This window comes from Ahaetulla prasina, chromosome 7 (assembly GCF_028640845.1).
Source record: "Ahaetulla prasina isolate Xishuangbanna chromosome 7, ASM2864084v1, whole genome shotgun sequence".
Lineage (NCBI taxonomy): Eukaryota > Metazoa > Chordata > Lepidosauria > Squamata > Colubridae > Ahaetulla > Ahaetulla prasina.
Window position 1 is genome coordinate 81,743,156 of NC_080545.1, and position 13,490 is coordinate 81,756,645.

The window sequence follows — 13,490 nt, forward strand, 5'->3', positions numbered from 1 at the left end:
GTGAGGAGGACATCGGGAGGCTCACAGGCACGTCCCCGATGCGCTCCCGTCTAGCGGCTCTCACTATCTCTCTCGCTGCCCGCCTCGCTCCCACTGCCACCAACGCCTCACGGAGCTTCCTGCCTTGCTCCCACTACCACCATCAGGGAGTTTTTGAGAAAGCCGCGCTTGAAGCCGACAGGCTAGTGGCTCGCCCTATCTCTCCGGCAATCGAGCGGCGGCCTCTGGTGCGTGCGGCCTAAAAAAAACCAACCAAACAACCAAACAAACAAACAAACAGAGAGAGACATTTTATTTTTGGCCGCTTGGATCCTGCACTCAGTTCATTAGTCCCTCCAGCTGGACTTTAGTGGGCCGATTCTCCTGCAGCCTCCACAGGATTCTACGAACAGTAAGTAGGCCAAGGCGGCCCTAAATTGGCGGGAAAAAATATCAAGATGGCGGACGCCAGTAACTCCCAGCCAGAATTGCCTGCTTCACCCCCAGAAGCTGCTAATCAGGACAATCCTGGGGAAGGCACATCTTCTGACCCTCGGGTTTCCCCTCCCAGGGGTAGGAAAGTAACCCGGGCCAAGAAGGGGGCTAGGGCAGAGGAGAGGTGTCATAAGGCTCTGGAAAGGGTGTTTTCCAAAGCCTCCAGGAGGGCCCACAGATCCCCTTCACCAAGAGGGAAGAGGGATAAGGTAGACCTCCCTACCCCTCCAAGCCCAGGCATCATTTCACAATCAATCCAAGGGTCTGGATCCTGGTCTCCAGACAGGACATCTCCCTGGCCTTCGGCCCAGGCTGGAGTTGCCCCATTGTTCCGCACTCTCTCTGAGATGGAACTTCAAAATACTCCAGGCCCATTTCCTAACCAGTCAGGCAATATGACCCAGGGGGCAGGAGCGCCTATGCGACAACCAGAGGCCACATTACCACAGCTGCCAGTTTTCCAACTCCCTGATTCCTTTGGGCTGATGATTCAGCAGGCTATACGCCAGGAACTGGCCTTATCTCTGCAAAGGGAATCTGCTCCCATTTCTGTCCCCAAACCACGTAAAGGTGAAAGAGCACATGAGACTTCCACTTCAGAATCAGTCATGCTTAGGCCTCATAGGGAACAATCCACCGAGGGGGACAGTCAGGCCTCATTATCGGAAGAGGAAGACGTCGGAGAGGCATTGTCGGAGGACGAGGGGCTAGGGCCTGATCAACCATTGTTCGTGGGGCTCTTCAAACCCCATCTGTTTCGGTCCCTTCTGTTTAAGGCTTTAGCAACTACGGGCCTAGGTGCGGTTCAAGCCCCGCTGGCAGATCCTCAGTCCCTGCCTGGCACCTCAACTAGCCTCTTTGTGGAGCCCACGGTGGTGGCAGAAACCATCCCGGCACCCAAAATGTTCGTGGACGTGGTCCAGCGACAGTGGTCTCATCCGGGTTCAGGCTCTAACCCCAATGCCACAGACAAAACGTTCTATAATTGCGCTCCGGATCTCGAAAATATCTTACAGGTGCCCACTGTGGATGCTCCGGTAGTCGCCCTAACAACGACCTCTCATGTCACGGGTCCGGAAAATGAGGCTCTTCGTCCGGAAGATAAAAGAGCGGACCAATCCCTCGTCAAGTCCCATCAAGCCTCGGCCTGGACCATCAGGTCCTCCATAGCGTCTTCATTTTTCAATAGAAATTCTATTATGTGGCTCAAGCAGCTTCAGGGCCGCATATCAGCATCAGACGTGAGAGCTCATCAGGACCTTAACAAGGTCATCGCGGCCTTAGAATTCTCAGCCGATTCCACACTGAATGCTGCCCGCTTTTCAGCGAAATCTATCGGGTCTACGGTCACATCTCGCCGTCTCCTCTGGCTCCGCCATTGGCGAGCGGACACCCGAAATAAGTGGCGTCTGGCATCCTCTCCTTATGCAGGTTCACACTTATTTGGGGCTTCTCTGGACCCGATTCTAGTGGAAACTAAGGACAAGAAGAAGGTGTTGCCATCTTTATCGCGGCGAGGGGAACTACGTCAACAGCCCTATTTTCGTCTCACGACTTCCTCTTCTTCTTCCTTTCGGGGCCACGAATTCGGAGGTTCAGGGTTTTGAAGACAACGATTTTCACCTTACAGAGAAAACTCCCAGCGAGCCGACCAGGTTAGAACAGGGACAAAATTCACCGCCCGCAAGCCATTCAGAGGGGGGCGGGGCAAACCGTTCAACCGTTTCAAATAATTCCGTAGGGAATCTTCCCATTGGAGGCCGGCTGGCTTATTTTTCTTCCCAATGGGGTTCTTCCACTTCAGACCGGTGGGTCCTAGATACCATCCGTCTAGGTCTGGCCTTAGAGTTCATCTCCACCCCCCTGACGGTTTTCTTACTTTGCCCGGTTCGAGCGTCTCCCTCGTGGAGTCAGCGGTCAACCATCTTCTAGCTATCCGGGCTATTCAACTTGTTCCCTTTGATCAACAAAAACAGGGTTTTTACTCCAGACTCTTCGTAGTAAGCAAACCGTCGGGGGGCTGGAGAGCTATTCTAGACCTTAAGGCCCTAAACAAATACATTGTGTACCGCCGTTTCAAAATGCACTCATTACGTTCCATCTTAGAGTGCATACGGCCGGGGGATTATATGGCTTCCATTGATTTGATGGAAGCCTATCTACATATTCCCATTAGACGAGAGCACCGTAAATTCCTCCGGTTTTGCTTCAAAGGCATTCACTATCAATACAGGGCCTTACCCTTCGGGTTGTCCTCGGCCCCCAGGGTTTTCACTAAGGTAATGGCGGCACTAATGGCCCACATTCGGGGGATTCCCGTTAAGCTTCAGGCCTACCTAGATAATATTCTCATTCTGTCAACATCTCAGGAACGAGCTAACAGGGATATCTCCCTTACCTTAGAAGTATTACAATCACACGGGTTCTCGATTAATTGGGATAAAAGTCATCTTTTTCCGTCTACCACCATCGTCCACTTAGGGGCTCAGATAGATTCACAGAAGTCAATGGTCTACCTGTCGGCGGAACGTCAGGTTAGTTTAACTGAGTTAGCTAGCATCTCTATGTCTTCACAGTCAGTCCCTCTAGACCAACTTGCCCAACTCCTAGGGAAAATGGTATCATCATACAATATTATCCCATGGTCTCGCCTCCACAGTCGGCCTCTGCAGTGGTTTCTCTTGCCACACCAGAGGAGCCGACTCTGTCCTTTCAGGCGATGGGTGACTCTTCCACGGGAGGTAGCCGACTCTTTGGCATGGTGGAATCCAGAGATGGTAGCCAGAGGATCGATCTTCAGGGAACCAGTGAGAGTAGTCATCACCACCGACGCCAGTCTGTCAGGATGGGGAGCTCATCTCGATCAACACCTGGCTCAGGGCAAGTGGTCCCCAGCAGATATCCGCCACGGCATCAACTTTCTGGAGCTATGTGCCATCCGTCTGGCTCTCATGGCCTTCAAGGATTTCATCCGGGACGGGAATGTCCTTATCCTCACGGACAACGTGACAGCGAAGGCGCATATAAACAGATGGGGAGGCACTCACTCTCGCTCGTTGATGACGGAAACCCTTACCCTAGGTCATTGGGCCGAATCCCATCTGAGTTCAATAAGAGCGGAACATATTGCGGGGACGGAAAATTGCACGGCGGACTCCCTCAGCCGTCAGACTATCGACCAGTCGGAATGGTCCTTGTCCCCAGAGAATTTCCACGAGTTGTCATCCCGTTTCGGGCTCCCGGTGGTGGACTTGTTCTCCTCCGAGACCAACAATCAAGTGCCTCGGTTCTTTTCGAGGTTCCCTTCTTGGGGAGCGGAATCAGTGGACGCCCTACGCAGCAGCTGGCCTCGGGGCCTCCTATATGCCTTCCCACCAATTCCGCTGATCCCCAGAGTAATACGGAAGCTCCTCTCGGAGAAGTCAGAATTAATATTGGTCGCCCCCTTCTGGCCCAGGAGACCCTGGTTTGCGGACCTGATGACTCTGTCAATTCGAGAACCGTGGAGGATTCCGGACAACCAGGTGTCTCTCTACCAGGGACCAGTTCGACATCCCGAACCGCAATGGCTATGCCTAGCCGTGTGGAGATTGAGCGGAGCGTCTTAGCGAGGGCAAAAGTTCCAGATCAGGTCATCCCCACCATGCTAGCCTCTCGCAGAGACTCTACCAAAAGAATTTACGAGGCCACGTGGCGCACATTTGAAGGGTGGTGCGCATCTCAAGGTATAGTGGCCTCCTCAGCTTCCGTCTTAGACATTCTGGCTTTTCTGCAGCGAGGTCTCGATTCAGGGTTGGCGACCAATACACTCAAGAGACAAGTGGCGGCGATTTCGTCAGTCCTGAGATGTGGTTCACTTATATCCCTTTCAAAAGAGCCTCTCATTCAACAATCCAGGGTGCTAACAATGTCAACCCGCCTGTTGTACACCGCTTTCCATCTTGGCGATTGAACGCGGTGCTCAATGCTCTGACCAAGACACCGTTTGAACCACTTAGAGATGCCTCTCTCCGTGTTCTGTCGCTGAAGGTTTCCTTTCTGATAGCCATCACCTCGGAATTATCGGCCTTATCAATTCGTCAAGACCTCTGCACTTTCTTCAATGATAGGGTGGTGCTACGTCTAGACCCTACCTTCCTCCCGAAGGTTAACAAGTCAATTCCATAGGACACAAGAAATCGTACTGCCTAATTTCTGCCCAAATCCCAGGCACCATTTAGAAAAGGTGTGGCACACTCTAGACGTTAGGAGAGCATTGAAAATTTACATTGATCGAACATCGACCTTCCGTAAGACAAAGGCCCTCTTCGTTTCGTTCCAACCACTTTCTCTGGGTCAGAAGGTGACCAAGTCGGTCCTGGCCAGGTGGATCAGGGCTGCAATAGCCACAGCATATGAGAGTCAGTCTCTCCTGGTGCCGCGCAAAATTACGGCACACTCTACCAGGAGCGCAGCATCTTCTGCTGCTTGGGGAGCCCAGGCTTCAATCGAGGAGATCTGCAGAGCGGCGACGTGGTCCACTCCCTCTTCGTTCATTCGACACTACCGGGTGGACTCCTACGCGTCGGCTGACGCTGCGTTTGGCAGACGTGTCCTGCAGACGGTTTTTTCGCAACAACAATGACAGGCCGCCATCAACCCTCCCGGTAAGACATTGGGCTTTGGTATGTCCCAGTCCTGACGGCCGTTTTCCCCGACTGGGAGAAGGGAGCGTTGTCTTACCTGAACGTCCCTTCTTGGAGAGGGGAAAACGGCTGTCAGCCCCACCCAAGGCGACTGTCTAATCTGGGTTCAGGGGCGGGAGGGTGCTAATTCTCTCTCATTTCAGTACAACACGACGACCTGCAGTTGGATCCTCGCCGAAAAAGCTGGAAAGAAAGAGGAGTAGGCGGGGACCACAAACAACAAATTAAAGACTCGGTCCAATTAGCAACGAGGAGATTTTACCCAGTCCTGACGGCCGTTTTCCCCTCTCCAAGAAGGGATGTTCAGGTAAGACAACACTCCCTTCTCACCTCTGTTGTTTCTTAAGGAAGAAAGAGTTCTTTCTGGTGGTGGCACGATAATTTTATAGGTTTCATAACTTTAAATTCAGTAGTGTTCTATCTTTTAATGCATAAGTGATGGCTGCAAAATTATATAGAAAGTTGGGGTGTTATCATGGAATTTAACAAGTAGTTTTCTCAATAGTTTTGTTTTATTCCCTCGCTGATAAATAACTCTTTTGTGTAGATCATTTGCCAAATAGCTTCTCAAGTCATATTCAAGAGGTTTTAGTTTTGTCTTAGATTAATGTTGGAACTGAATAAAAAGAGGAAGTGAACAATATCAGTCAAAATAATGATTTATAACCAAATGAAGCCTTTACGTTTCTTGCATTTTTTTTCACCTTTCATCTTTAAACTCAGCACTGTTGACTTATGGAATGTAAGTCTTTTACTTACATGTTCTCTTTGAACTAACTACGCCACTGAACAATAGAGCTGCTCATTGATACCAGAGGTGGTGCTGCTGTCATAACTGGGAAGGTAGAATAGATGTTGAGGAATGACAGCTTTTATGAAATTGTGGCTTTTCAAAAACACCAGTTGGGAGGGCTGAAGTAGAAGGTAAGAATGTCCAGTCCAGTGTAATTCACCCATAAAATACAGTGATGGCTGCTTTAAAATGTATCCGTTGGAAAAAGATGGAAGTTTAAAAAGAAATTGGAGAAAAGGTTGAAGCAAGACAAGTGGGTGAAAACCCTGCTGGAACGCATCCTGTTTGAAGATTCTTTCTGCCTGTGTTATTGTTTGCAACTCCTACATGATCAGTGGAACAAAAGGCACTAAGTTAGTCCTTGTCTCTTGGAAGCAAGACAGACTTGGCCTCAGCCGATTCCGAAAGTAGAAACCTCTTGCAGGCAATGATTCAAGGACGCAGCTCTTGATAAGCTGGTTTTATGGAAAGTCCTAGAAAGGCTCTTAATGAAGAAAGCCAGCCAGTTGCACAATGAAAGTTGCTCTCTGGGGGTGGGGAATATCCTCCCTCTCCCTCCTAGCTAGAGGTTGTCCTCAACTTGCAACCATTTGTTTAGTGATTTTTCAAAGTTAACAATGGCACTGAAAAAAAATGACTTAAAATCATTATTCACCCTTGTGACTTGTTGCACATCCCTGTGGTGATGTGATAAAAATTCAGACATTTGGCGATGGGCTCATATTTACGAGGGCTGCAGTGTCCCAGGGCTGTGTGATCGGCTTTGGTGACCTGACAAAGTCAATGGGGAAGCCAGACTGACTTAACAACTTGCAGTGACTAGTTTAACAACTGTATCAAGAAGAGTTGTAAAACGACAAAACGCACTTAACTGTCTCGCTTAGCAATGGAAATTTAGGGCTCAATTACGGCCGTAAGTCAAGGACTACCTGTATCTAATTTTTGAGTGATACTGTGTGATAAACCTGACTCGGTTTACATACTGGACCTAAACCATAGTGTGGTTAGTTTGGTTTTTCCTTTCTGCAAACCTAGTCATAGTATAGTCCAGAGGTCTCCAACTGGCCGTCCAGCCAGCTCTGGGAGTCGAAGTCCTCCAGGCTTAAAGTTGCCAGGTTGGAGACCCCTGGTATAGTCAATTTACTATGTTGTATGTCAGCATTCCCAGGTAAACTAGACAGGGAAATATGACCAAATGAACTAATTGTACTTTACTGCAAGGCGACATAGAATCTTGCAAGTCTGAAAGAACAAACTTTCTGCCCCATTTTAAACTGCTTGATTTATTAGGGAAGGTCCTTCCTAAGTTTCTTTCTGACTGGAAACTGCTGCCTCTCTTGTCTGTGTCAGCTTTGGAAGCCATACTGGGCCGAAGGCTTCCACACGCTGTTACATTCTCTGTGGGAAAGGAGGAGGGGAGGAGGGTGGTAGTGCAAGGGATGGTTAGACATAACAGCATTTTTCCTGCCGGTCAAGGTCAGTCAAGGTCGCATCTGGAGAAGGTTGGTTGAGGATTGGAGCATGTGACCGGCAGAGCGGTCATGAGGGTGGAGATCTTGGGGTTTGTATTACTGAGGGACGAACCGGAATCCCCAGTTTCGGTTTTCATCTAACTGTGCCAGTTTACCTATGCTAGTAAAAGAACTTTGAAAGATGTTGGCTTTGGAGTCTTTTCTGCAGGAGGGATTTTCTGGAACCTTGACAGTCTGATTGTTTCCTAGGTAGCATCTCTTCCCCTCCTTCCCCAAGGAAAGTCATCCACACATTCCATTACAATGTGTAGATGTAGATTCATGAATCAGATCTGGTGAAGTTAGCCATCCTCCTGGGTGAATCTGATCCCTAGAATGGGCCATGAAAAAGCTCTCCACTTGCGGAAATTAAGCTAGGGACTGGCTCATGAAACTGCTCCAATGGATCTTTCCTCCCTGTACTCTATCCAGGAGTGGGATTAACATAATTTAACTACTGGTTTGCCCAGCACTGAAAATGTGAGCCCACACATGCACTCGGCCTTCCTCCATGCATGCGCTTTGCTCTCGCGCGCCTTCCACACATGCGCCCGGCCTCAAAAATGTACCTAAACAGGAAAGCGTACAGCCTGGGCGAGCGGATGCACCAGTGGTGAAATGTAAAATTTGTTACTACCAATTCTGTGGGCGTGGCTTGGTGGGGGGGGGTAATGTGACTGGGTGGGCGTGGCCAACTTTTTTTTTTACTTTTAAAAGCATTTTTTCTACAACCTCTTCAGCCGAAGAGGTTGTAAAAAAATGCTTTTAAAAGACTTCTGTGGCAATCCCAGCTGAGTTGCCTGATCGTCAGAGGCTTTTCTTTTCTTTTAAAAGCTTTTTTTTTTGCCTTTAAAAGAAAAAAAAAGCCTCTGATGATCAGGCAACTCAGTTGGGATCGCAAAAGCCTTTTAAAAGCATTTTTCAAGGTTGATATCTTTATCATCATTATTAATTAAAAGTTACCCAAATGTTGTGGCATTGCCAAATTTTGCATGAGAACTAATGAGATATTGTCTTTTTAATATGACATGTACATTTTTTCTACAACTACAACTCTTCAGCTGAAGAGGTTGTAGAAAAAATGCTTTTAAAAGGTTCTGACAATCCCAGGTGAGCCGTGTGATCATCAGAGACTTTTTTTTTACTTTTTTTTTTCGGCCGAAGAAAAAATGCTTTTAAAAGTAAAAAAAAACAAAAAACTCCGATGATCGCGCGGCTGAACTGGGCATGGGGAGGGCAGGGATTTTTGCTACCCGTTCTCCAAACCACCCGCCACCATCGCTACCGGATCGGACAATCCGGTCCAAACCAGGAGCATTTCACCCTCTGGGATGGCCCCACCCACGATTCCCACTTCCGGTTCATCCAAACCGGCTGAATACCACCTCTGACTGTATCATAATCTGTTCCTGATTGCAACTTAGTGGGTGGGGACCAGTTTAATTCTTAATACCCACTCAGCACTCAGAAAGCTATAGATGCTTTTTAACAATAGCAGCCACCTCTGATGGATGTAAACATTTGTGCCATGGAACAATCCAAAATCTGGAAAAAGCTTGTAGGTGGAAGATGAGATGGTAAGAAGTGTGTAATTTAATTTTATCAAAAAATACTGTTCTTTCAATATTGTTGCATGTATTGTTTATTATTTTGATTTATTGTTTATCTTCTTGACTTCATTTATATCCCTCCTTTATTATTTTTAAAAATTACTCAAAACAGCAAATCTTCCTCCTCCCATTTCCCCCACAATTACAAATCTGTGAGGTGAAATGGCCTGAGAGAAAGTGACTGGCCCAAAATCACTCTAATTCACTCTTGACTTGAATTCACCATCTCTTGCTTTCTAATCTGATGCCGCTTAGCCAAATCCTGTTGTCCTGACAGGACTAATAATCTAAAATAAAACACCAGCTGTTAAACCAAAACCCAATTACTATAACTGCAAATATGACTTCTGTAATGGTATTTGGAAAAGACCTTATTAGGAGACAGGGCAAAGAGATGGTACATAGAGAACCATCAAATAAGGGGGAAAAAAACATAGCCCACAGCTAGGGTAATGGGTAGCAGAAGAGACTTCCTAATTTCCTGAGATGTAAAGGAGATGATAGAAGAATTGTGCTTCCAAACTTGCAAGATTCTTTTAATGTAGCTTTACAATAAAATAGAATTAGCTTATCTGGTTGTGTCTCCTTTCTGGCCTACCTAGTTGTTAGTTGCGAAGTCGTATCCGACCCATCGTGACCCCATGGACAACATTCCTCCAGCCTTCCTGTCCTCTACCATTCCCCGGAGTCCATTTAAGTTCACCCCTACTGCTTCAGTGACTCCATCCAGCCACCTTGTTCTCTGTCGTCCCTTTCTTCTTTTGCCCTCAATCTTTCCCAGCATTAGCCTCTTCTCCAGTGAGTCCTTCCTTCTCATTAGGTGGCCAAAGTATTTGAGTTTCATCTTCAGGATCAGGCCTTCTAAAGAACAGGCAGAGTTGATCTCCTCTAAGGCTGACCAGTTTGGTTGCCTTGCAGTCCAAGGCAGGGGTGAAATCCAGCAGGTTCTGGAGAACTGGTAGCGGAAATTTTGAGCAGTTCAGAGAACCGGTAATGGAAAATTTGAGTAGTTCAGAGAACAGGCAGATACCACCTTTGGCTGGCCCCAGAGTGGGGTGGGAATGGAGATTTTGCAACATCTTTCCCCCAGGAGTGGGATGTGAATGGAGATTTTGTAGTATCCTTCCCCTGCCACACCCACCAAGTCACGCCCACTGAACCAATAGTAAAAAAAAATTGGATTTCACCACTGGTCCAAGGGACTCACAGGAGCTTTCTCCAGCACCATAGTTCAAAGGCCTCAATTCTTTGGTGCTCAGCCTTTCTTATGATCCAACTTTCACAGCCATACAAAGGCTGATAATTTCTTAAGACATTCCTCTTCAGTTATATTTTTATTTTGTTTCCTGCAAGTAGAAAGAATGTGGACAAATAGTCCCCAGACGTCAATATGATGGAACAGTAAAAATTTCGGGTTATCACATCAGCCATGTGGAGAATGCAACCTAGTGCTGAAGTCGCAACACTTTCTTTGCTTCTTGTGACTGTTCGCGGCAGAAACTTGCCTCTCTCCTCTCCAGAGTAGATGCAATTGTAACCCTCTTGCCCATCATCCACTCCCTGCTTTTTTTAAGCCTGGCAGATAGATCTGTCCCCTTTCACAAGACAGGTATTGTTGTTTTTCATTTTGCTTTTGGCATTGGATCTTGTGTCTTAGGTCATCTTGTTACAAGTCTCATTGCATTTCCTGTTAATGTCTTTTGCCTTGAGAAGAAGGGGGCGGAAAAAGCTGCTGGTGTGATCCATAGCGATGAAGATAGATTTGAGACTTCTGCCTTTATGGACAACGGGCGGTCGTGGCAATGCTTAATTTAGAGCACTTGCAGAGCATTTTTGATGGCAATGCAGAGGGTCAGTTGGCAGAAGAACCATAACTGGAGGAGATTTCTTCTTCATCTTTTCACGGTGTCCTCCTTGTTTTTCTCCTTTTTTGATTTTAGCTCAACCTTCCCCTCCCCCCCTTTTAAACCCTGCAGACTAAAGGAAGGACAGAACAATGTTCGGCTTTCACAAACCGAAGATGTATCGCAGTTTGGAAGGTTGCTGTATTTGCAGAGCCAAGTCTTCAAGCTCCCGTTTCACGGACAGCAAGCGATATGAAAAGGACTTCCAGAACTGTTTTGGGTAAGAGGTACCGCAATTTCCAGTGCAGTAGCTTTCCCTAATTCTGGGGCTGGAGCTTATGCAAAGGGGAAAGGTTGAATGCAACGCATGGAGCTCCTACAACGTGAAAGACGGCCACATGTTTTGCGTTTGGCAAAGTTCTCAGAGAGAAATTTGTCTGTTGCTGAATGTAGGGAGGTTTGCTTCCAGCTAATTATAGCATAGAAGTCCGGATGAAGATAGACGAAGTCCCCTTGCATTCATTTACAAATACTTGGCAGATAAGAGCTGTCTGTGTGGGAAGAAGGGCAAGGTAACCGCTTGAAGGACACAGCAGTAATTCCCAGCGGGCTGAAATTTGGAAAATCACATCCTTGAAGATTGGAGGGAGGATGCTGGAGGGCTCAGTGACCCTGTATCAGCCTTTGTGGACCAGACACTCACTTGGATCCCACAAAGTGATTGTTCTGGTGCTCATGGTAAGTCATAGAACCCCTCCTTTTCCCAGAGGGCAAATTAATCTTCCACAATGTCCTGTTTCATCCCAAGTGAGGCATTTGTAGGACCCCAGAGGCAATCCTGCAATAAATAAGAGAGTAGAGCCCAGTGCTTTGATCTGCTAAACATTTTTTTTCCTGGATGTCTGTGGAGATTTTCAGTCGTCCATAGTTGTCCCAAAAGTGCTTTTTTAAAAGGCAACTGGACTTCCTTTGTTTTTCTTGAAGGTATTTCACTTCTCATCCAAGAAGCTTCTTCAGTTGTGACTGAAGAAGCTGAAGAACTAAAGAACTGAAGAAGCTTCTTGGATGGGAAGCAAAACGTCTTCAAGAAAAACGAAGTTAAGTTGCCTTTTGAAAAAGGACCTTTTGGACACTGATTTTCTACCTCATGTGTAGATCTCCGAGAACACCAGAATATTAATAAGAAGAAAGTCAACCTTTGTTTTAATACATTGTTAAAATATAATGGCTATTTATTTCAAAGCTGTCTTCCACCTTTGCTTAATTTAATGTAATTTGAGTTCATATAACTATCTTAAAGTATGTTTTTTGCAAGTGAACTCAGTATAGCAAGCTTAACCCCAAGATATAGATTTGAGTTTGAGTTTGGAATGTTGCCTCTTGCAGAAAGTCAAGCTGTGTGTGTGTGTGTGAGAGAGAGAGAGAGAGAGAGAGAGAGAATGAATGAATGAATATATGTTTTCCCTTGCTGTTTGTTTGCAGTAATTGACCTCTAGTCTTCTCTTTTACAGTCTGCATGAAGTTCGCTCAGGAGATATCTGCAATGCTTGCGTGCTTCTGGTGAAAAGGTGGAAAAAGCTGCCAGCAGGATCAAAAAAGAATTGGAATCATGTGAGTTCCTGAACTGTAATTATGAAGTGATTTATGTTGTTTTTATTCATAGATATGGATGTTCACATTTGGGTATATCTCACCTCTCTAATGCATATGTTTATGCAGTTACATGAAATAATTAACAGTTAAAGCCAAGGAAAACCAAAATGTAGTCAGAAAATGATCAGTTATTTAATGTGGATGCAATAGACCAGTATTTCTCTTACAGGCTGGGGAATCCTGGGAGTTGAAGTCCACCCTTTTAAAGTGACCAAGTTGAGAAACATTGCAATAGGTGATTCGTTGCATAAGATAAAATATACATGTTGTGCAGAATAACATCTTGCTGGTCATATCCTGCAAAAGTAAAGGATTCTCATCAGTTAATAGGCATTTCCCCTCTGGAGCAGGACATTAAACTGTGTCGACATCAGCTCCTAGAAATCCAATGCTGGCTGAGGAATTCTGGGATTTGATGTCCACTTGAATGGACATCAAGTCCAACTTGAAATTGCCAAGATTGAGAAATATTACTCTAAAGCTGACAGAAAATTCTCAAGAGTCCTCACCAAATCTTGATACTTAAGATTTTTTTTTAAGTTATAGTAATTGGCTTAAAACATACACCCACGTATTCTTGTAAAGTACTTTATCTTTCTGACTGTGACTTAATAGAACTATTTTGAATTTTACAGAAACTTGTTTTACAACATCTAGTAAGAAATGGCAGGTTATCTCTAGCCGCCCAGAAGTGCTCGACATATACATTTAATATGTGGCATTTAAATAAATGAGAGAGAGACAGAGAGACAGAAAAACAGAGAGAGAAGGAAAGAAGTAGGTAAGGGAAGAGAGAGAGAAGTGGTCTGTAGCTTTGTATACAATGTACGTGTGGGAAATAAGCACATGTGTGCTAAGCATGTGCGTAGTGGCTGGGTTCATACAACACAACTAGTGAATCCTATTTTAGCCAAGTGAAG

General features: G+C 46.1%; 1 protein-coding gene across 2 annotated transcripts in view; it reads left to right on the forward strand.

The window, feature by feature from the left end:
- SINHCAF (SIN3-HDAC complex associated factor) overlaps positions 1-13,490 on the forward strand; it is a 39,415-nt gene that overhangs the window by 12,185 nt on the left and 13,740 nt on the right. The window contains exons 2-3 of one of the 2 annotated variants that reach the window (XM_058190949.1): positions 11,050-11,197; positions 12,429-12,528. In XM_058190949.1, coding sequence (XP_058046932.1) covers positions 11,070-11,197; positions 12,429-12,528 — 228 coding nt within the window. In that variant the 5' untranslated portion in view covers positions 11,050-11,069. Of the gene's footprint in view, positions 1-11,013; positions 11,198-12,428; positions 12,529-13,490 lie in introns of both variants that reach the window. The other variant, XM_058190948.1, reaches the window with a different exon arrangement.